At 40.9% G+C, this 22,818-nt stretch overlaps 1 protein-coding gene across 1 annotated transcript; it reads right to left on the bottom strand.

The window, feature by feature from the left end:
• Window positions 1–7,954: 7,954 nt before the first annotated feature.
• Window positions 7,955–11,810, bottom strand: LOC108424880 (transmembrane protein 100-like). Its single transcript, XM_017693157.2, has 2 exons — window positions 11,689–11,810; window positions 7,955–11,437 (listed from the first exon to the last, which is right to left on the bottom strand). The coding sequence occupies exon 2, from the start codon at window positions 11,285–11,287 to the stop codon at window positions 10,880–10,882; it is 408 nt and encodes a 135-aa protein (XP_017548646.1). The 5' UTR covers window positions 11,288–11,437; window positions 11,689–11,810; the 3' UTR covers window positions 7,955–10,879.
• Window positions 11,811–22,818: the final 11,008 nt, after the last annotated feature.

Consider the following 22,818-nt stretch of genomic DNA (forward strand, 5'->3'; position numbering starts at 1 on the left):
TTTAAAAGTATTAAAAGTTTCTTTCTGGGAAACTTTCAGTTTTAAAAGAAAAACTTGCAGGGATATTTTTCTGCAGCCCCAAAGTCAGGTGTTCTGAGAACATGAGCAGCTTCTTTGTTTGACTTGCAAATGTTCTTCTTGTTCTCTTGAGGTGGAAAATTCAGGTCCAGAAAGTAAAAATCCTTCCCAGGATTTTGTTCCAATGGCCTGGCTTCTCTAGTTAACTCAAACCACCAGAAGAGCTGTCCAGGAAGAAAATTCTAGGAAGGATTTTTACTTTCTGGACCTGAATTTTCCACCTCTGCTTGTTCTTTTTTTTCGATTAAATCTACTATGTCTAAAATCAACAATATATCTACTAAGTAATGGATCAATAGCACATCTTCAAGATATTGACCGAAATGTTTCCAGATGCTTCAGCACTGGTACTTCGCTGCTACTTCACTAATCTCACTGATACTCAAAATAGTGTTAGCTTTTATAAATTTACCTTTGTAAATAACTGATAAAATTATCATGTTTTCCTGCTGTATAGAGGACATTTGATACCCACACATAGTTTTTTCTAAACTTCATACTCCTATCAAAACAGTCACTTGTCACAGAAACTCTCACTCCCATGTCAAAATAAGCTTATCTCTGGACATTAAAATACATAAACAAAGATTTGGAAGGAATGTAATAAAACACTGAACATAACAGACATTGTTTTTTTTCCTCTAAGCCCATAAATCAGCAAAAGGCCAAATTAGCTTTGTTGAGCTTTTCCTGTGGGAAAATTTTCATTAAAAAAGTAAATAGAATATGAGCTTCATTGTGATACACCTTGTAATAAGTGAAATTGCACATGAACAGTAATATTGGATTCCTGACAAGAAATTAAAAAATAATCACAAAAGCTCTGCACAAACAGTGATGAGGCTATTGAAGTGTATCAGGCTTGATAAAATGTTATATATGATATTGATATGATATTGGGCTTTAATATACAGTGCCCTCCATAATTATTGGCACCCCTGGTTAAGATGTGTTCTTTAGCTTCTAATAAATTGAGGGTTTTTTTAAATAATATAGGACCACGATGGAAAAAAGAGCAAAATCCAACCTTTATCTCAAGTGCATTTATTCAGTAGGAAAAAAATCCCACATTAAGAAATAATTGTTTAACATCAAATAATGTGTGCCACAATTATTAGCACCCCTGATGTTAATACTTTGTACAACCCCCCTTTGCCAACAAAACAGCACCTAATCTTCTCCTATAATGTTTCACAAGATGGGAGAACACAGAAAGAGGTATCTTCGACCATTCCTCTTTGCACAATCTCTCTAAATCATCCAGCGACCTGGGTCCTCTCCTCTGCACTCTCCTCTTCAGCTCACCCCACAGGTTTTCAATGGGGTTAAGGTCTGGGGACTGAGATGGCCATGGGAGGAGCTTGATTCTGTGTGTGGTCAACCATTTCTGTGTAGATCTTGCCATATGTTTAGGGTCATTATCTTGCTGAAAGACCCAGTGACGACCCATCTTCAGCTTTCGGGCAGAAGCCACCAGATTTTGTTTTAAAATGTCCTGGTATTTCAAAGCATTCATGATGCCATGCACCCTAACAAGGTTCCCTGGGCCTTTGGAAGAAAAGCAGGCCCACAGCATCACTGATCCTCCCCCGTATTTCACAGTGGGCATGAGGTGCTTTTCTGCATACTCAGCTCTTGTGTTACGCCAGACCCACTTACAGCATTTGTTGCCAAAAAGCTCTATCTTTGTTTCATCTGACCAAAGCACACGGTCCCAGTTGAAGTTCCAGTAGTGCTTAGCAAACTCCAAACGTTTACGTTTATGATTGTGAGTGAGAAAAGGTTTTTTCCGTGCATGCCTCCCAAACAGCTTGTTGGCGTGTAGATAGCATCTGATGGCTGTTTTGGAGACTTCGTGACCCCAAGATGCTACCATTTGTTGCAGTTCCGTAACAGTGAGCTTTGGAGAACTTTTTATTTCTCTTATCATCCTCCTCACTGTGCGTGGTGGCAAAATAAACTTGCGTCCTCGTCCAGACTTGTTTACCACTGTTCCAGTTGTTTTAAACTTCTTAATAATTCCTCTGACAGTAGATACGGACAGGTGTAGGTGAGTGGCTATTTTCTTGTAGCCATTGCCTGACCTGTGAAGGTCAACACACATCTGCCTTACTTGAATGCTATGTTCCTTTGTCTTTCCCATGTTGAAGAGAAATGGCCTCTGTGTCACGTCATAATTATACCCCAGGGAAACAGGAAGTTGTGAATTGCTAATTAAATGTTCCTACATACTTTGATTAACTTCGTAAACTACTGTAGAAGTGACAGAAATTCTTTAATTACATTTATTTCCTAAGAATTGTTAGGGGTGCCAATAATTGTGGAACAGGTGATTTTATGAAGAAAAATTATTTCTTAGTCAGGGATTTTATTTTCCCCCTAAAACTCTACTTGAGTTAAAGGTTACATTTTTCTACAATTTTCAGTGTGACAGTATGTTTCCACAATAAAAACTGAATTTATTTTAAGGCTTTTGACACATCTTAACCAGGGGTGCCAATAATTATGGAGGGCACTGTACATGTAGCTGTTTGCTGTCTGAAAGTACAATCAAAAGGCTCCATGTCTTTCAATGGAACTCTGGCTGAAAAAGACTCTATGTGTGTCGATGGAACCTGAGCGAGGGGGCCCTAGTTTCAGGTCCCAGGAGAGAGTTGGGCCTCTCTGTCTTTCTAGAAGCTGAGGCCATATTAACAAAAACCAGATGTATGCCATACCATAAGATATTGTCACATGTTAATGTATGGATTTTGCATTATGTGTGTGCGTAAATTTTGCTTTAAAAAGCTGAAGCATCTCAGACTTCATGGAGATTCCACATTGGCTTCTGGGTCTCTGCAACAAGGGCTTTAAGCGCTATCTTTAATTTGAAATAAAGTTGTTCATGTTTAAATCCAGATAGTGTCTACAGAGCTTTCGTCACCCCACCTACACAACTGAGAATAAACTATTATAAACTACCATAACTATTTTTTTTCAAATGTTATCACACTATAATCTTATGTTTGTGTATAGTTGTATGCAAAGGTTTAGGTGTCAAATTACATTTATAAAAGTAAACACAACCTTTGCAGCAAACTATATTAAAAATATGTTAATGCATAGTTTATTTATATTTGATTAAAAAATAGCAATTGGGGTGTGCTAACATAGGCTCCAACAGTCTGTGCAAAGTTTTGCCACTGGCTGACACAAAATCCCAAAACATAGTAGACCCACCAACACAGTTGGAGGTTTTTCCATTAAATGCTGCTCCTTTCTTTTTTCATTTTTCAGACATTGTCTTTTGTGATGAAGTGGCAGGTAAGGTTTTCGTCTAATGACTCTTCCATGCAGATCATGTTTGTGCACAGTAGAACAGTGTACCACCACCCCTGTGTCAGCTAAACTCTCCTGCAAGTACTCTGCTGTCATACTCTGTTGTCAAATAGGGGTTTTGCTATGCCTTTCTGGCCAGCATGCAAGCAGTTCCAGATCTTGCTTTGATGTCTACAGGTCCAGATGACCATTTAGATACAGTTTGATTACCTTCATTTTCAGATCTGCAGCCAGCTGCTTATGGTTGCAGTGCACCTGGAAATGTCTGAACTGTTGCACATTTTTAAGGTAATGTTAAAGGAAAAGGAAAATTTTGGTAAATGAAAATAATTTTAATTGTTTGCTGCAAAGATTGTGTTTACTTCTTTTCACTTCAAAAATTGACAATTATGTAATGGGCCAACACATTTACACACGTGTGTGTAAACGTGCATATAGTGCATGTATGTGTGGATGCATATCTGTGTGTGAACAGAGATGAGGCTGAATGCTGTTTGGCTACTGATGTGCACATGGGCATGTCTGTGTGAATGAGTGTGTGTTTCTGCACGTGTTAGTGTGTTTCTGTGACATTGTGTGTTGGTGCTCGTCCCAGCTCCAGCATTACGGTCAGCTTTTCTGTGTAATTGAACAGTCTGATCCATTTTCAAAGGCCACACAGCTGATGAAACCTTTGATTAGAGAAACATCAGAGCCCAGCTGCCTCTCACTCTGTGGGGGAGGAGGTGAGGGTCACTAAAAAAAGCTCCCCTGTGTTTACCTCACATACGCTTGCGCTACACTGTGGGCTCATGCCCACAAAAATCCAGCATTTCAGATATTTTAGATAACATAAATCATAAAAACATGATCATTGAATCTACGCTGCTGTTGTGTGTGTTCTGCTATGTTGCCCATTAACTAAGGATTTATTCATTCTCGTTTCTAGGCACAATTAAAAGCAACTACTTATGTATCAAAAAATTCATAACAACTTCCTGTAATAATTTCCTACGACGGAGCTTTTAGAGTCATTACATGCTTTAGACATCTGGCTCTAATCACCACTCATGTGACCAGTTTATAGCAGCAGTTGCAATAAAAAAAAAAAGTATTTGTGGGAGGAGCATGGACAGGTCAATGACCTGACCATGTTTCCTCATAGTAAGGTAACTAACAACAATTCCTGTAATAGCAATAAATGGGTAAATGTGAATTTGTATAATGTACCCCACTTATCTGTATATAGAGGTGAAATGGAGCAGGTCCAATTGCTGACGTTCTGATCTGCTAAACATAGACCATCGCAGAAGGACTTTCGTGAAGAGCGGCAACATCCATTCCTTACTTGTGGATTTTCCATGGTAACAGGGCAACACTCTGTCTCTGTCTCCCCCTCTCTCGCTCGCTCTCTTTCAAACACACACACACACACACACACACACACACACACACACACACACACACACACACACACACACACACACACAAAAACAGGCTCATGCCAGGTAAAGACCAGCCACTTTAACATCAGCACAGCACAGACCAAAGTGAGTTACATCAGTTACCAGTTTGTGCATAATGCTACTAAATTTCTCAAAGAGAGTAGAGGATATTTCAGTTTTCATTTTCAATTGGCTTAATTTTGAGATCCAGCCATCTGAGGAGCCCACAGAGTGTTAGTAGAAGGTTTGAAAAATAAGAGAATTTATTACATAGCATTTTGATGAAAAGAACACCTTGCAGCATCATGCAACACAACTGACATTACAAAAATGAACTCAAGTTGTTTGCAGTTACGTATTTCCACCAGAGATAATTTGAATTACACTTTTAATCACATTTATGCTTCATGTCAAGAGGGTTTAATTATGTGCTTCCTGACATTTTTGCGTTAGACAGAAAAATGTGAGTTGTGAGTGTAATATTGACTAACATGACATTTAAATGGCATATTTAAGTTTAACTTTTACCAAGGGAAGATGCACAGGGAGTTTCCGGGGAGGAATTGGTGTGCATTGATCATACAGCTACAGACAGTGCTTTTTTATTAGCCTCATGCCCATCTTCCCTCAGTGCAGTAGGGGTTGAGTCTCCCACAGAAACTGTCATTCTTTGACGGAATTTGCCTGGAAGCTTGCCTTGTTTGGAGCGCTGAAAAAGAATTGCATGCTGGGGGTTTCTTTGCCCACATCTGCGAATCTGCTTGTAATTTCCTTTATCTAAGAAAATGTCATTTATGAACCATTTGTGCTCTCACTATGACCATCTTTATTCTGTGCAGTGCCTGCTGGTTGCCCTATTGATCTACGTGTATCCATGTGACATAAATATGAAGCAAGATATATATAAAAAAAAAAAGCAAACCCCTACCTAAAATCTGTTAACTGTGCTTCCCTAAAGGCAAGTAAATGAAAGTTGGGCACACTCTCAAGAGCTTTTGGAAATATGGAGCTAATGATGGCATGTACTGTTGTCTCCTTCAGCAACCAAGTCAGCTGTGGATTTTTCAGTGAATCAGAGGCTCTGCAGTTACTGGGTGTTACAATCCTGGAGGTGTATGTTTTGTTTCTTTGCTCTTTTTTTGTAATCGCGTTTCCCCTAGGATTGGTGTTTGGATTGTCTGATTGGATCCAGCAGGGGGCGCTCCAGTTACTCAAGGGCTGTTCCAGTGGTTGCACCTGTGCCATCAGCCTATCCCTGACCAGACCAAGCACCTGAATCTTTTTGTGAACTTGTGTTACTGTTGTATGAGTTTGCCTAAATACCTGTAAAGTTCTCTTTTTCTAAGAAATGGGAATAGGCCATAGTGTACAAGCCTTTGCTAGCTCAAAAGCCTAAAACTATTTTTTAAAAATGTTAGAAACTTCACAGATAATCAGAGTATGAATGAGTGAAAATGAGAGAAATAACATTACTGACAGTTCTTAATATTATTTGTTTTCATGCCAGTATTCTACCCAGTGTTTAGTGTTAACCATAAGTTGTTTTTACATTAAATGAATGTCAGTGAAAAGGTCAGTGTTGATCATAATGCAGTTTTATAGGCCTGTAGATGGAAATAAAGAAGCTCTGTTGAAAGACAGGTAGATCAGAAGATTGAAGATCGGTTCATTTGAATACTGAATTTGTAGAAATATTATTCCCTTATTATATCATGAGGGTCTAAATGAAAAAAATTAAATGAGAGTACAATTGTGCTGTCAAATGTCACTATGACCATGTCATTTAGACAATTAAACATAAGCACAAAACTGTACTAATCTGCATTCTGTACATTTGAATAACATATTTTGGAGCTGCAGCTTATCTGAAAGGATATATTTTGTGAAACTTAAAAAAGTTAGTTTGATCTGTGCCTTTTGTTATTGGACAGATATAACATTTAAGTCATGCTGGATCCATGCTTAATAAAATGAAGAGAAAGATCTACATTGTACCAATTTAACACACATAGTCATCTTTTGAACAACTGTCAGTTTATTACTAATCTAAAAGTTCATAGTGAACAGACTATTGGGATCATCAAAAAACATCTTTCTGGGTAAGCATGCCCCCAGACCCCCTTAGTAAAGGCTTAACCCCCGTATCCATGAATCTTTACTGACAGTTCTGTTCGAATTCATGAAGATGGGGATGGTATGTAAATTTAAAGGGTGTTTTTGTCCAACCTCATTATATCGTACTCCAGCAGAGGGTGTTTTTAAATAGGTTTTTAATTTTAATTAAAGCCATTTTTTGTCTTCGATTATGTTGAGGGAATATACGCATATGGAAATGTTTGCAGTTTACAAAAACGAGAAGCAAACCTGATTTTTGTCTTGATAGGTGAGCAAACATTTCTGCGCCCCATTGCTCACTAGCAGCTTAACACAGAGTAACATTTCACACAGAGAGCCAACTTTGTCTTCTGTTTGCAATCTGATCACAGAGTTACTTGTTTATTTCATCATATTAATCAAAAATATTGAAGTCAATTTCCATTTCACCTGCAGAATGGTCACCAGAAAGAGCTTACACATTTCAAAGAATTTACAGCTGCCAGCTCCATCTGCATCATGCTAATTATTAATTAGGAGAAATACTTCTGCCAGGTATCACAGTCTACAGATATTTATAAGGTTATGCACATAGACATTGAGCATTTTAGCAGCCTAATGTTTTTTCCTCTACTGTCAGCTCTATTTCCCTCATGCTGTCACTGGCTAATCCTTCTCCAGGTGTGGCAAGATAGGAGAGGCTGTCTTAAGTGTTACATTTGGAGACACCCTCTGTTCACAGATATGCAATGCAGTCTCTCACTCTCTCCGTCTCTCTCATGCAGAGTTATTTTTAGCATCTTCCTAAACGATAGAGGCAGCACTGAAAACAGTCTTTGTGGTTCTCCACAGGGGGAGAGGGAGTGAGCTCGTGAGTCGTGACGCTCATGTGAATGTTAATTGGCAAGTAAAAAGACAGAGCTCTTCTCCACTAGATGTAAGGATGTAAATTAATGCCGTCCCGCAACGAGGGCAGTGAGAATCAGCCATTAATTAATCAATAAAGCCACTTGCAGTCTTAATAAGCACAAAGACACAGCTTGGTTTCACATTGCGTCGTTGTATTTAATACTCTATTTGGATAGTCCAAAAACGTAGAAATCTAGTAACATACATAGCCTTTAAAAAAAAAACAAAAAAAACAAAACACATATATACACAGTGTTACATACATACTGGCACCAGGAAGCCTCTACTGTATAGTCTTGGCTGAAAAGCTACATATACCATATGTATCCCTCAAAATGTGACAGCTTCTGTCAGAAACATGAGATATTTTCACTTATTTCAAGGCATGTAAGCAAATGATGAAACATACAGTATGTCTATATGACAGATTCTAATTTAGAATATGTCTTTGGGAGTTGACTTGCCTTTAGATTTCTCTAGATTTGAGCTGTGCATGAGCAGCACTGATTAAGTGGGGTTACTCCCTTAAAAAAAAGAGAAACCTCAGTAGAGCCATTTTTGGTTGACTAATGAGCCTTGGCTTCTCTTGAGTTTTTCCAGAACCATTGAATCTTTAGGGAACTAAAAGGCATCTTTCCAAATAGCCTTTTGGCACCATTGTTTTTAAGAGTGCATTATAGCAAATATTCTTCCAATAAAGGTTCTTTGACTTGTGACTGTAGTAGAACCCATTTTGGTGCTATACAGCAGCAGTTCTCAAACTGATCCTCAGACAGTCCACATTTTTGTTCTATTTTTATGTATGGGAGTTGAAATTGAGTAGAAACATGGACCAAACCCGAGGACTGGTTTGAGAACCAGCAATATAAAAACATTTTTTAATAGGTTCTTTAATGACCGATATACAACACTTTCTCCAGCACAGTTAAGAACCTATCAGGAAAGCCTTTTTAAAGAAGGTAAGCTCAAAATATCAGGGAAAAAAACATGATTGAGTGCATGTTCTAATCCCTTCGGAAATGCAGAGTGTAAATTTTATGAGTCATGTTTACAGTTTACCATGTAGAATGTGTAATGTATGTGTGAGATGCAACGTCACATAACACAGGATTCATGAAGGGCTTTCTGCTTATTTATATTCCAAGCATGCAGGGCTATTTCCGGATGCCTTTTTTTTTTTTATCAATGAACTCTCATGAAAGCCTCCCCTCCCTCATTCTGCCACTCTCCCTCGCTCCCTCCCTCTCCGTTTGCCTCTCTCTATATCTCTCCCTTTGTCTCAATGTCTGTCATCTGCCTCAGGACACAAAAGATAAGCTTGCCACACAGTACAGGGTACATGTATGAAGCATGCACGTGTGTGTGTTTGGTCTTTTCCTTCCGTCAAACACACACGCGGCTTCAGTGGAACTCAGGTATACCCGTCACTGCTCTCGTGAAGTCTGGTGCTACTGCTATTTTTGGAAACAGAATCAATGAGCTGGTATAAAACAATACTGACCATTTCCTAGTGATGCAGTCTTTTTCCTGGCACTCCAACACTGGAAAGACCCCAGTAATAGCAGATAAGAAAATATCTAATGTAAAAAGACAGGCACTGAAAGAATAGATGCAAAATACAAAACAGTCTGCCAATTCTTTTCACAGGGATGGAAAATACCTCTTTCTAAAACATGTACAAAAGCTAAAGTAACCTACATTACCAGTACTTGAGGAACCAGAGATGTGACATCCAGATTTTGTTTGTTGTCCTACATTGCTGCATATTCTAAAATGGCCATTTATCACAACATAGCAGGGCACTACTTTGATTACTTATCAAGTCTATTGATACATTCATTTGTTCATAGAGAGTAAAATGACTCAGTGTTCAGTGGCACAACAGAATGACTAAGTGCAAAGCGGCTAATAAGAGAGTAATATGTTTCCGTAACATATTGACTGTTAACACTCTGTTCTCCAAAGCTCAGTGAGTCAATGTGCTCAAGGCTAAGTTCAGCAGTGGAGAAAGACCTGTTTAGACCTGGAGCACCTTCTGTCTGTAACCAGTCTTAGAGCTAAATGAGAACTCGTACAATACCTGAGTGCTTTCACGAATACTGTGCAGAAACACACATGCAAGCACATGAGAGAATGCTCATGCACGCACACATTTTACTTTTTTCACAACACTACCAAAATATACCTCTATCTCTGCAAGATATATCATCTATAACAACACACACTGACTTGCACCATTCTTGGTTACAAAACGTTCTTCTCCAAAGTCATGCATATCACATTAGAGACTGACAGTTTTGATTACCAGGCCGATCCTGGTATGTTGTCTAATTCTAAGGGGGACTCCTAAGACGTCCTGGGAAAGTCTTCTCAGGTGACTTTTCAGTCTTTTCACATGCTATGCCCTGCTAATCCACCTAATTATAGAAATAAGCAGTTATTTTTTTCTGAGTACTGGACCTACTGACCTCAATCTCCCTCACGGTCATTCCTCTTCTTCCACTGACTGAATTGACGGTCAATTAATCGGGGGGTGCTCCACCTCTTTGTGTCTCTATTATGGTAGAAACTGACATTCAGGCAGTGTGTAAAACAGTTTGAAGGTTCCCCTCCATCACGGGAAGTGGAGCCTTCCACGCATCTTTGATCCTGACGTTCCTTTGGGAGCAATGTTCATAATATGGAATAGACTTGCAGCATTATCAGGGACCTTGGAGACTGTGCTGTACTGTTTTTTCATAATAAGGTTCAATAATGAGGGCAAACACATTACACTAACAGCATCCTCGCAGTGCATGCCCTCACAGATTCAGTGTAAGGAGCTGTAGTAAATATTTCAGGAACGTCCTATTTTCAAGCTGTTGTGAGTCACTGTTTATGCAGAGAGCAGGAACATCTCCATGTCCCAAAGGCCTTCTGTACAGTCTAGTTGTATGGTTTGAAACTTACCTTTCAAGGCTAAATTTATGTTCCACCAATTACCATCCAGCCAGTGCAAAGCAGAAGAAGGTCCTCCAAAAATTGAGAAAACACTGATGGGTACACATAAAAGTGTCTCATAGGGTCCCTTGCTCTGAGCTGAAGAAGCCCCCTTCCTTCTTCTCCCTCCTCTTGGCCCTGTGGACTCTCCAGCATGCGGCCGCCACTAGCAGCATGACCAAGCCCACGGCCAGCAGCACCAGGGACACCACCTTGGTCTGCAGCAGGGTGTTAAAGGTGAAGGTAACACCTGTGCCTGCCATACCGATCACCAGGGAGATGACCCCGAAGGGAAAGACGCACCGGTACCACGACTTCTCCGTACCCCCGGTAGCTTGAGCCAGCCGCTCCAGTGTGGAGAGGTTCTCTGGGCTTTTTGGTATGGGTGCCGTCCCATCCTGGGCCAGGCTGCAGTCAGGGTCCAGGGTGGGCAGCTGCGCAGGGGCTGGAGGCTGGCAGGGCAGGCGGCCGGACGAGCAGCCCATGTTACAGCTGCAAGCCAGGGGAGCGTGGGACAGTGACGTAGCTTTTGGTCTTCAGACTGCCACAGCTGCTGCTGATGCTGTTTATAGAGAAGATCCCTCTGCTGGTGGTCGTGCCTTATCGTGCCGTCTTTGTCAGGAGCACGCATTTGCCTGGAAGGGAGAAGAAATCCATGTCAGAGATAAGGAGTAGGAAACAAATAAAGGGAATAAAGAGAGTCAGAGGTTCAGACAATGTAAAGAGACAGAGGGGGTAGAAACGAACATAGTGAGACATACAGAGGATTTAAAGAGAGGCAGAGAGCGAGTAGAAAGGAACAAAGAGCATAAGAGACAGACAGACAATGTAGGAAGAGAGAGAGAGCACAAGGGAGTCAGCTAGCGTCACATGGAAGCTCACTCACGCTCTCCCTCTCTTATCTTGATGTGTGTTTGTGGTGATGGTGAGTGCGCGTGTGTGTGCTCTGCTAGAAGGAGCACGTTGTATGTTTTCTAGTTGAGACGAGTGGAGTATAAGGAGCCATGGGGAGGGCGGAGCCAGAGAGAGAGAGAGAGAGAGAGAGAGAGAGAGAGAGAGAGAGAGAGAGGAGAAGTTTTAGTCACCTGATTGGCTGCTTTGCTACAGTGACATCATGAATGGTAGAGAGGGGGCTAAACATAAGAATATTGAGCAATGATGCTGATGTCCACAGTGCCCACCACCTACACTCCCACAATATATGCGTCTCCCTCTCTCTCTCTGCATCACTCTGTCTTTCTACAATTCTCAGTCCTGGCTCATTTTGTTAATGGAAAAAAATCACTCACATGCCTCTGCAATGACACTCAATTTTACTCGTGTCCGTGCTCCTGTTTCGTCTGGCTTTGTTTTTATGTGAGAGTGAAAGCAAATACTTCATCTTGAAAAGGTTGTAGCTTTCACTGCCTTTATGTAGTAGCAGAATTATGTTTTGAAAACCTTCTTCTATGTACTGTACTGTTACGATGCCATTTGTATTAAAAAAATGATAAGAACTAAAAAAGAAAATGATTATTATTAATAATATTATTATTGTAAAATCAGAAAGAAGGATTACTTGAATGTTAATCAGAACAATATAATCAGCAATATGAGAAAACAATAAAGCCTTGTCTAATGCAGTTGTTCAGGAAAAAATCTTTAATACAATCATATTGATTTTTCACAAAAATATATATGCTATAGTGATTGGCACCAATCCAGCGGCAAGATAATAATAATAAGTTGACGCACACATAGATATGTATAAAATGCATCTTCTTTGGCCTTTGGTTTACTAAAGGATTTTAGCTTGTCAATGCTGCATTTGTTTGCATTCATGTGTTTTCTATGCCTTGTTGTAATGTAAAAAAGGAACAATTAACAAAAACAAAACAATAAACCATAGAAATAAAACCTACTCATAAGAAAGAAATAACAGAAACGAGATTTCTTTAATATCTCTGTAATTACACCCAGAGCAGCAGTTCTCAAACCTTTTAGTCTAAGGTTCCCTTTGTGGATAGAAAGTGCCTCTGCACCAACCCTCGCCTGTATTCTTTCATTTTGCTTAACAAATGAGGACCATAGACCTTCTTCTAATGCTGACCTGCACAAAGAGACATGGCCTTGTTCTAAAACATCAAAAATAACATTTCATGGGTGAGGAAGGCTTTGAACTGTGATTGGTTGGTGCATATTTCATTTTCACATCATTAAATAAAAACTTTTAGATATGGCAAATCAGTGTGCAAAAGAGCCCATTGTGACCACAAAATCATACTTTGGTATTATGGGATATAAATGAACAATTTAGAACACTACTGCACACCCCCAGCCCCTGATCACATCATACACATATATGCTCCTTAATCTACAAATAGAAACCACACTACCATACTTCTGCACACACCCACATTGTGGTGGGTGGAATGTGGGTAGGCAGCATGCTGATTTCCAGGGAAAGATAAAAGGGGAGCACACCCAGGTGAGTTGACTTCCTGATTGGTTAAACAAAGGAATGGTGGGGATTGTTTGTTGCTGTCGCCGCTGAAAGAACTCTGTTCTTGTATGTGTGTTAGCGGGTAGCCAACCAGGCGAGAATCCGAGAAGTGCACTTGGCAGACTCAACGGCCGGCGTGGTTGGGTATCAACCGTGGCCTAAGTGGCGCTGCTGGTCTACCGTTGTCTGCATACGTATTAGCTATGGAGCAAGTATGCTGAGCAAGCAATCATAGTGGTGTCAGTAGTGCCTGTTACCTGGAGTGGGATTGCAGCCGGGGTGCTTGCGGGCCACTGTTTCTTCCCTCCACTGAGTTTTTGTTTTTATTATTGTGTGCCTTGCAAATGGTATAAGTGTGTCTTGTATCTATTAGATTAGGCCAGTCGAGGGAGGGGGAGGCTGTAAGGTCCTTCATAAATCAGAGATGAAGCCCGTCTTGAATGCTGAAGGGGGCCACACATCAGTGACCTTAGCGACCTCATCACCTCAGGATAGGGTTCGGGCAGAGTCTGAGGAGACTAGTCCTGCTGAAATAGTGGTTTGTGTGAAATCTAGAGTGAGGACAGGACAGGGCACAGCTAGGGTTGACCCTCCCCTATGTCAGACTTTAGGCCAAGTTTTAAGTGATCAAGAGTTGTCAGATAGTGAGAATCTATCCCCAGTGGCCACTGTGGTCGGTAGCCCAGAACATCAAGATGAGCCACTTTAATTAGTGGCACGACGCTCTGCTCGTAGTACAGCCGGACAGAATTCCAATCCATTTCGGCTTCCTTGTGCAGCTACTTTGAACTCTGTATTAAGTTTACCTACACCAGGCGGTGCCCCCATTCCTTTTCGGCCTTGGCAGTAACCAGTAGGTGGATTTGTGTTCACCGGGACGGTGAACTTTGAAGAAGCGGGTGAATGTAGTATGGTGGAATGCTTAGGGGTTTCACATTTTCACATTAAAGTGAACATGGCCATTAATGAGGCATACACCCACTTTGTGGTGGATGGAACGTGGGTAGGCAGCATGCTGATTTCCAGGGAAAGATAAAAGGGGAGCACACCCAGGTGAGTTGACTTCCTGATTGGTTAAACAAAGGAATGGTGGGGATTGTTTGTTGCTGTCGCCGCTGAAAGAACTCTGTACCTGTATGTGTGTTAGCGGGTAGCCAACCAGGCAAGAATTGTGTGCCTTGCAAATGGTATAAGTGTTTCTTGTATCTATTTTTATGGATTGTAGTTTCTGGTTTAGGATATAGTATTGGGATTGAGGTTTTTAGGTATTACCACTGTTATTTATGGATCTTTGTAATAGCATATCACAGGTCGTTTGTTCATGGTTGCACCCTGGAAGGTGTTTACTTTTATTCTTTTCTTTGATTTGTGGTCAAGGGGTGGGCTGCCCCTGTGCTCTGGCTGTGCCATCTTTGGGTGTTTTATTTGTTGTGTAGTATTGCTGTGGGTGATTTTTATTTGGTGAGCGTGGGTTTGTATGGTCATTGGTCGTTGATTGGGGGTACTTTTGGGTGAAGAGCACCGTGGGCTTGGGCACCTCCTTGGCCACATTTGTTTATTTGGGGCCTGTGCTATGCTAACTAGTCTTGGTAAGTAGCCTGAATCCCATACAGTTATCAATAGTAACTACAATCTTTAAGACTCTTTGTTCTTAATGTTTTTTTTATAATTGTAAAATAAAATGTTCTGCAATGTTATATTCTGATTGATGCAAATGTACTATTGGCTGGCTCTAGACACTCTTTTGGTTGAGTGGCCTGTGAGAGGGGTACCCTTCCCCATAATATAGGGGTGGCGTAGTCGAAGCTCTATTTCATTTAGGTGTCTGCATAAGTACAAGGTGGGGTGCTTTTATTGTATTGATATTGCACCCGGTACCAGTGGGGGTAGTACAGCCACATTTGGCGTAGTCGGCAGGATTAGGAGCAGTATTGTCCCAAGGTCAGGGGGGACAGCGACGCCCTATTGCATTCGCTAGTCGAGGATTGCGCCCTAGTGAGCGCAATATGTCCAATTATAGTACAATGAAGCTTAAACTTCTGGCTCTTAAATGGGCAGTGACGGGGAAGTTTAGGGAGTATTTGTTAGGTACCCGGTTTGTTGTGTATACTGACAATAAAATCCCCTAAGTTACGTGCAATCGGCAAAATTGGGAGCAGTGGAACAGCGTTGGGCAACTCAGTTGGCATTGTTTAATTATGAGATCAAGTATAGGCCAGGTATAGCTAATGGTAATGCTGATGCGCTATCCTGGCTGCTGGCTGTTGTTGATCAGGCCTCAGGAAATGCTGAGGGTATTTCAGTTCCTCCTGAGGTGTCGTTAGTGGCAAATGGAACAACCTTGGGGCCCCAGGTGGTCTTATCATTAGCAGTGGATGCTATTCCATCGCGTAGTTTGGCAGATCTGCAGGTTTTGCAAGCTGCTGATTCCATCATTGCAGCATTTGGTGTTTATTGGAGGAGAGGACAGGCACCTACTGCCATAAGGCTGAAAGGTGAGAGAGAAGGGGTTAGGGAACTGGTTAGACAGTGGCCAAGGATTGAGGAAAGGGGAGGAGTTCTGTATAGAAGAATACAGTTGCCCCCTAATAAGCACATCGTGTTCCAGCTAATATTACCTAAGGCCTTACAGACTGAGGTGCTGACAGCTCTTCATGACCGTCATGGCCACCAGGGGGTGGAGTGCACTACAGATTTGGTGAGACAGCGGTGTTACTGGCCAAAGATGTGGCGGGACATAAAAATATGGTGTACGGAGTGCACAAGGTGCATAGTGGCCAAAGCTATGCAGCCCAAAATACGAACATTTATGGGTAGCTTGTTGGCCACTAGACCATTGGAAATTCTGGCTATAGACTTTACAGTTTTAGAAAGGGCAAGTAATGGACAGGAGCATGTGTTGGTTCTCACTGATGTGTTTTCAAAATTTACCCAGGCTTATGCTGTACCTGACCAGAGGGCTAGTATGGTGGCACGAGTTCTTACAGAGAAGTGGTTTTATGTGTATGGTGTACCAAAAAGAATCCATTCTGATCAGGGGCGTAACTTTGAGGGAGAACTTTTGAAGCATCTCTGTGAGATTTATGGTGTTGAGAAAAGCCGGACCACACCCTACCATCCTGAAGGTAATGGACAGTGTGAGCGCTTTAATCGGACGTTGCATGATCTTCTTCGCACACTGCCACCTGAGCAGAAACGAAAATGGCCGCAGTTATTACCTCACGTGTTATTTGCGTTTAATACCACTATACACCAGTCCACGCAGCACTCTCCTTACGAGCTACTATTTGGACAAAAACCACAGTTGCCAATTGATCGGTTGTTGGGGAGTATGGTGGAGGAAAGTGAGACTCTGGACCCTTCAGATTGGTTGGACCAACATAAAAAATATCTGTCTGAAGTCTATGCTAATGCAAGGGAGCAATTGGAGTTGGCAGCAGCTTACCGTAGGCGGGAATATAATAAAGCAGCACCAATACTGCCAACAGGCACTCTGGTTCGCTGCAGAAATCACTTTCAGGGTAGACATAAAATTCAGGATATATGGAGCTCAACTACCTTTGAAGTTCTGAGTTGTTTGGACACCATAGGGACTTTGTATAAGATTAGGCCAGTCGAGGGAGGGGGAGGCTGTAAGGTCCTTCATAAATCAGAGATGAAGCCCGTCTTGAATGCTGAAGGGGGCCACACATCAGTGACCTTAGCGACCTCATCACCTCAGGATAGGGTTCGGGCAGAGTCTGAGGAGACTAGTCCTGCTGAAATAGTGGTTTGTGTGAAATCTAGAGTGAGGACAGGACAGGGCACAGCTAGGGTTGACCCTCCCCTATGTCAGACTTTAGGCCAAGTTTTAAGTGATCAAGAGTTGTCAGATAGTGAGAATCTATCCCCAGTGGCCACTGTGGTCGGTAGCCCAGAACATCAAGATGAGCCACTTTAATTAGTGGCACGACGCTCTGCTCGTAGTACAGCCGGACAGAATTCCAATCCATTTCGGCTTCCTTGTGCAGCTACTTTGAACTCTGTATTAAGTTTACCTACACCAGGCGGTGCCCCCATTCCTTTTCGGCCTTGGCAGTAACCAGTAGGTGGATTTGTGTTCACCGGGACGGTGAACTTTGAAGAAGCGGGTGAATGTAGTATGGTGGAATGCTTAGGGGTTTCACATTTTCACATTAAAGTGAACATGGCCATTAATGAGGCATACACCCACTTTGTGGTGGATGGAACGTGGGTAGGCAGCATGCTGATTTCCAGGGAAAGATAAAAGGGGAGCACACCCAGGTGAGTTGACTTCCTGATTGGTTAAACAAAGGAATGGTGGGGATTGTTTGTTGCTGTCGCCGCTGAAAGAACTCTGTACCTGTATGTGTGTTAGCGGGTAGCCAACCAGGCAAGAATTGTGTGCCTTGCAAATGGTATAAGTGTTTCTTGTATCTATTTTTATGGATTGTAGTTTCTGGTTTAGGATATAGTATTGGGATTGAGGTTTTTAGGTATTACCACTGTTATTTATGGATCTTTGTAATAGCATATCACAGGTCGTTTGTTCATGGTTGCACCCTGGAAGGTGTTTACTTTTATTCTTTTCTCTGATTTGTAGTCAAGGGGTGGGCTTGGGGTCAAGGGGTGGGAGCTCTGGCTGTGCCATCTTTGGGTGTTTTATTTGTTGTGTAGTATTGCTGTGGGTGATTTTTATTTGGTGAGCGTGGGTTTGTATGGTCATTGGTCGTTGATTGGGGGTACTTTTGGGTGAAGAGCACCGTGGGCTTGGGCACCTCCTTGGCCACATTTGTTTATTTGGGGCCTGTGCTATGCTAACTAGTCTTGGTAAGTAGCCTGAATCCCATACAGTTATCAATAGTAACTACAATCTTTAAGACTCTTTGTTCTTAATGTTTTTTTTATAATTGTAAAATAAAATGTACTGCAATGTTATATTCTGATTGATGCAGGTGTACTATTGGCTGGCTCTAGACACTCTTTTGGTTGAGTGGCCTGTGAGAGGGGTCCCCTTCCCCATAATATAGGGGTGGCGTAGTCAAAGCTCTATTTCATTTAGGTGTCTGCATAAGTACAAGCTGGGGTGCTTTTATTGTATTGATATTGCACCCGGTACCAGTGGGGGTAGTACGGCCACAACGGTTTGCAACCAGTCACAGAATTGGAGGACTACAAGAGCGATACTACAATCCAGTCAGAGCTACAAAAGCTATCTTCAATATAACCTCACATTGCTTGTGTAACATCTGTGTGCCGCTTCTCTCTATTGTGTCCTTTAAGCTTTTTTTTTTTTTTTTTTTTTTTGAACCCCAGAAACATGTTATTCCGTGACTTTAATTAATTAGGTGGTCCCACTGGGACCCCCAGAATTTCACACTTTGTAGCTAAAGCAGATTTAATAAACTGACCAATTTGAAACATATTACATTTTACACAACAATGTGATCAGATGAAAAGACAAAAGAGATTTTTGCCAAAGTCTCCCACTGCTCAGATGTTTCTAGTGAGCAAAAGACCCCAGTAACTTACGTGTCTCCACTTAAGTTTAGTACAGAGATCAATAAAGTCACACACTCAGATTTACTGCAATAATAACACTCATGTTTATCTGCAGCTGAACAAAAGACAGGAACCATTCCTCATCCAAGACCAAGAACCCTCTGAGTTTAGATGCAGTGAGGAAACATAATTTTATCTGAGCCAAACACACCTCAAGTCTCCTTTTTGTCTAATGTTGTTTCTCCCAAGGAATTGTATGATAATCACCATTAAGTGTCCTAAGCCACAAAACAGCAACCTTTGGGCAATAAAACCTTCCTTTGGGATGATTAAAGGTTAAAGTGAACAAGTAAGTTCTGGCTTGTTTTAAAGATGTCAAGAGAAAGATGCTTCTACAGTTTTCTTGCTCAGGAAAAAAATCGATATTTAATGATCTTAAGATCTAGAAGAAAGTACTTCTGGCATCCTGTAATATATGAAGGCACAAAATCCATTATAGTTTTAAAAGGTAATAAATGAAACTCAGTTCTAAAAGAAGCACTGTGCACTGATGCTGGAGCATGTGTGATGTCCTCTTTTTTCACTTGTATAAGTTAATATTACACCCTTTTGTGCAAGCTGTGATTTATCAGTAGTCACTTACTAATACAATAAATAGGGCACTGAAATGGCCTAGTTGAGAGAAGTATGAATCATCTTCTGACTATTGTGCAAGGTGACAAAGATCTAATTTGGGCTATGTTCCTGAGCTGTCAAAAACACCTAAATTTTTTACTTAACAGGCTTTGTCTCTTAAGGCAGATTTCTTTTATCACTAATACTTTATTCCCCAGTGCAAATGAAATGAACTTCTGTCTTTTCTTCATGTAATTTTAGAAAGTTATTATTCACCTATTTTAATACACTGGAAAAGCAGACCAGAGCATTAGCAGCATCTGCATAACCATGGTAACTGTTCCCTTCACATCATGTTTTTGAGCTAAAAAAGCTATATTTTGGTCTCAGTCAACCATAGAAACCAGTTCCAATGTTCCAGTGATAGTTAAAAAACTCCAACTGCTTACTGTATGTTGGTGGGTTAATGAGACTAGAGGCGTTTTCTGGCAAGAATTCCAAATAGCTTCTCAGAATAGTTTGCTAGTACATCCTAGTGTAGTTTGGGATACTTGATCACCCCAGCATGTCCCCAGCACCTTTTTATCCTCAGAGAATTTGTTTGGCTCTTGAAGTATCCTCCATGTGGGGTCAAAATAGCTGCTTCCTATTTCAAACCTCTTAATTATTGCTGCCATAGTACAAGATATTTTTAAATGTTGAGCTTTTTATAGTCAGACTTGACTAGCTTATGTGTTCCCAGTATTCGAGACGAGCATGAGATCTGTATATACACCACCTCATATTTATTTTAAAGATTAAATGGAAATTTTAAATGCATAAGAATGACACACATTTATGGGAAAAATAATTATTGCTTGAAAACATTTCAAGCTTTTTCCTACACTCTGAATGCAAGACCAATCTGATAAACAATTTTAATCAGCTGATTTCTTCCCAGAATCCCAGAACTTCCAGAGGCAATAAAGCATACCACATGGTATATACTGTATACTATGGAAGTTGTGCCACAAACAGGCCAAATAAACCTATATGCATGTAATTGCAGAGCATATGTGTCTTGGACAAAAACAGATCTCACATGTACACACGAGAAGAAACATATTCCTATCCAAGCCAGTGCTTGTGCACTCTTCTTTCCTTAGTGACGTGAAACTGCAGTCCAAACCGTGGGAGGCAGCGGAGGGAGAGGGCGGTAATCTGATAAGAATGAGAGGATACTTGTAATGGATATTCTGGGTGCCAGAAAGAGAAAATGGGAGAAAGACAGAGGGAGAAAGAATGAAAGGGGGAGGGGCAGAGGCCTTACATTAACATTGGTTGTGAGATTTATAGTAGTTTGCTTGCTATACAATTCAGAAAATTTTCATTAATGATTTTGGCTTGTATGTAGGATTGTGGGAAAAGCCTTATGGTGTTTGATAAAGATCTCTAGAACCTATAGAACCATTGTAAACTTTAAAAATGTTCTTCACACTTACAGATCTCGTTTACAACCATCTGTCCAAAGGTTCTGCTAAAACCATTGGTGCTTCTATGGCATCAACCCAAAGAACCCTAGGGTAGAATATAGAGCTCGATGTTGGCCTGACAAGTGAGGGGGATTAAAATGATGGGGGGACTGCTAGAGAACATAAAGTGACAAACATAAAACTAGCTGAACAAATTATATCAACAGTTATCATATTGTCATGAAGTCTAGCTTTTTGTAATAAAAATGTCCATTTCTTAGTAAACTGAATTTTCCTATTTTTTTCTAAAAAGATTGATGTTGGATGTAAATATTGTTAACATTTAAAACGTACCATTCACTCCCCAGTACATGCAGTCCATTAATAAGTTGCAAAAACAATCCAATTTTAATTCATTGCTCCTGTGATGTCACAAACACTATTTACCTGCCTATTTGGTCTTCATCAGTTTAGCCAAACCCATTTAAATTGAAGTTATAAGGAGTGTTTGAGTTCAGTTTGTTTGCATCTGTCTTAAAGGTATAGTAACAAAAACTACTGGTGACATTGTGTCCCACTACATATAGGGATGACTGTGTACCACAACACAAATATCTGGTGGCTCTTTCAAAACTTCCTTTAGCCATTGTGAATGAAGTGATTTGTCTACTAACTGTTTAACAGTAATATGTTCTCATTTGAGGTAACTGAGCAGTTTGCCTCAGATGGCAGACTTTTGCTGAGAATCTAACGCTCCGTATGTGGTTGCTTTTTAGCAGTGACTGTAATCATGTCATGTTGATACAAATAAAACATGGTAAAGTTAGCTTTTAGGCAAACTGCAAGCTGCCGGAGACATTTTTAGCCAACACACAGTGTGAACACAGTACGCGCATCCACGTCAACAGCCAGTCTGTTTTAGCCTGCAACGTGGTGCATGAGATTTAATAGAAAAGTCACTATGTGTATATATATATATATATATATATAAAAAATACACACTTACTGGCCACTTTATTTTTCTTTTGCTAGTAAAATGCTGGACCCTGTTTTGCCTTCAGAACTGCCTTAATTCTTTGTGGTATAGTTTCAACAATGTGTTGGAAACATTCCTCAGAGATTTTATTTGGTTATTTAAGTTACTGTTGCCTCTCTATCATCTCGAACCAGTCTGCCCATTCTCCTCTGACCTCTCACATCAACAAGGCGTTTTCGTCCACACAACTGCCACTCACTCTTTTTCAGACCATTCTCTGTAAATCCTAGAGATGGTTGTGCATGAAAATCCCAGTAGATCAGCAGTTTCTGAAATACTCAGACCAGCCCGTCTGGCACCAACAACCACGCCACGTTCAAAGTCACTGAAATCACCTTTCTTCCCCATTCTGATGCTCGGTCTGCACTTCAGCAAGTTGTATTGACCACCTCTACATGCCTAAATGCATTGAGTTGTGGCCACGTGTGTGTGTGCGCATATATATATATACACATACATACATACATATATACATACACACACACACACACACACACACACACACACACACACACACACACAGCTCAAAAAAATAAAGGGAACACTCAAATAACACAACCTAGATCTGAATGAATGAAATATTCTCATTGAATACTTTGTTCTGTACAAAGTTGAATGTGCTGACAACAAAATCACACAAAAGTCATCAATGGAAATCAAATTTATTAACCAATGGAGGCCTGGATTTGGAGTCACACACAAAATTAAAGTGGAAAAACACACGACAGGCTGATCCAAATTTGATGTAATGTTCTTAAAACAAGTCAAAATGAGGCTCAGTATTGTGTGTGGCCTCCACGTGCCTGTATGACTTCCCTACAAAGCCTGGGCATGCTCCTGATGAGGTGACGGGTGGTCTCCTGAGGGATCTCCTCCCAGACCTGGACTAAAGCATCCAACAACTCCTGGGACAGTCTGTGGTGATGTGAC

This window comes from Pygocentrus nattereri, chromosome 13 (assembly GCF_015220715.1).
Source record: "Pygocentrus nattereri isolate fPygNat1 chromosome 13, fPygNat1.pri, whole genome shotgun sequence".
NCBI classification, from domain to species: Eukaryota; Metazoa; Chordata; class Actinopteri; order Characiformes; family Serrasalmidae; genus Pygocentrus; species Pygocentrus nattereri.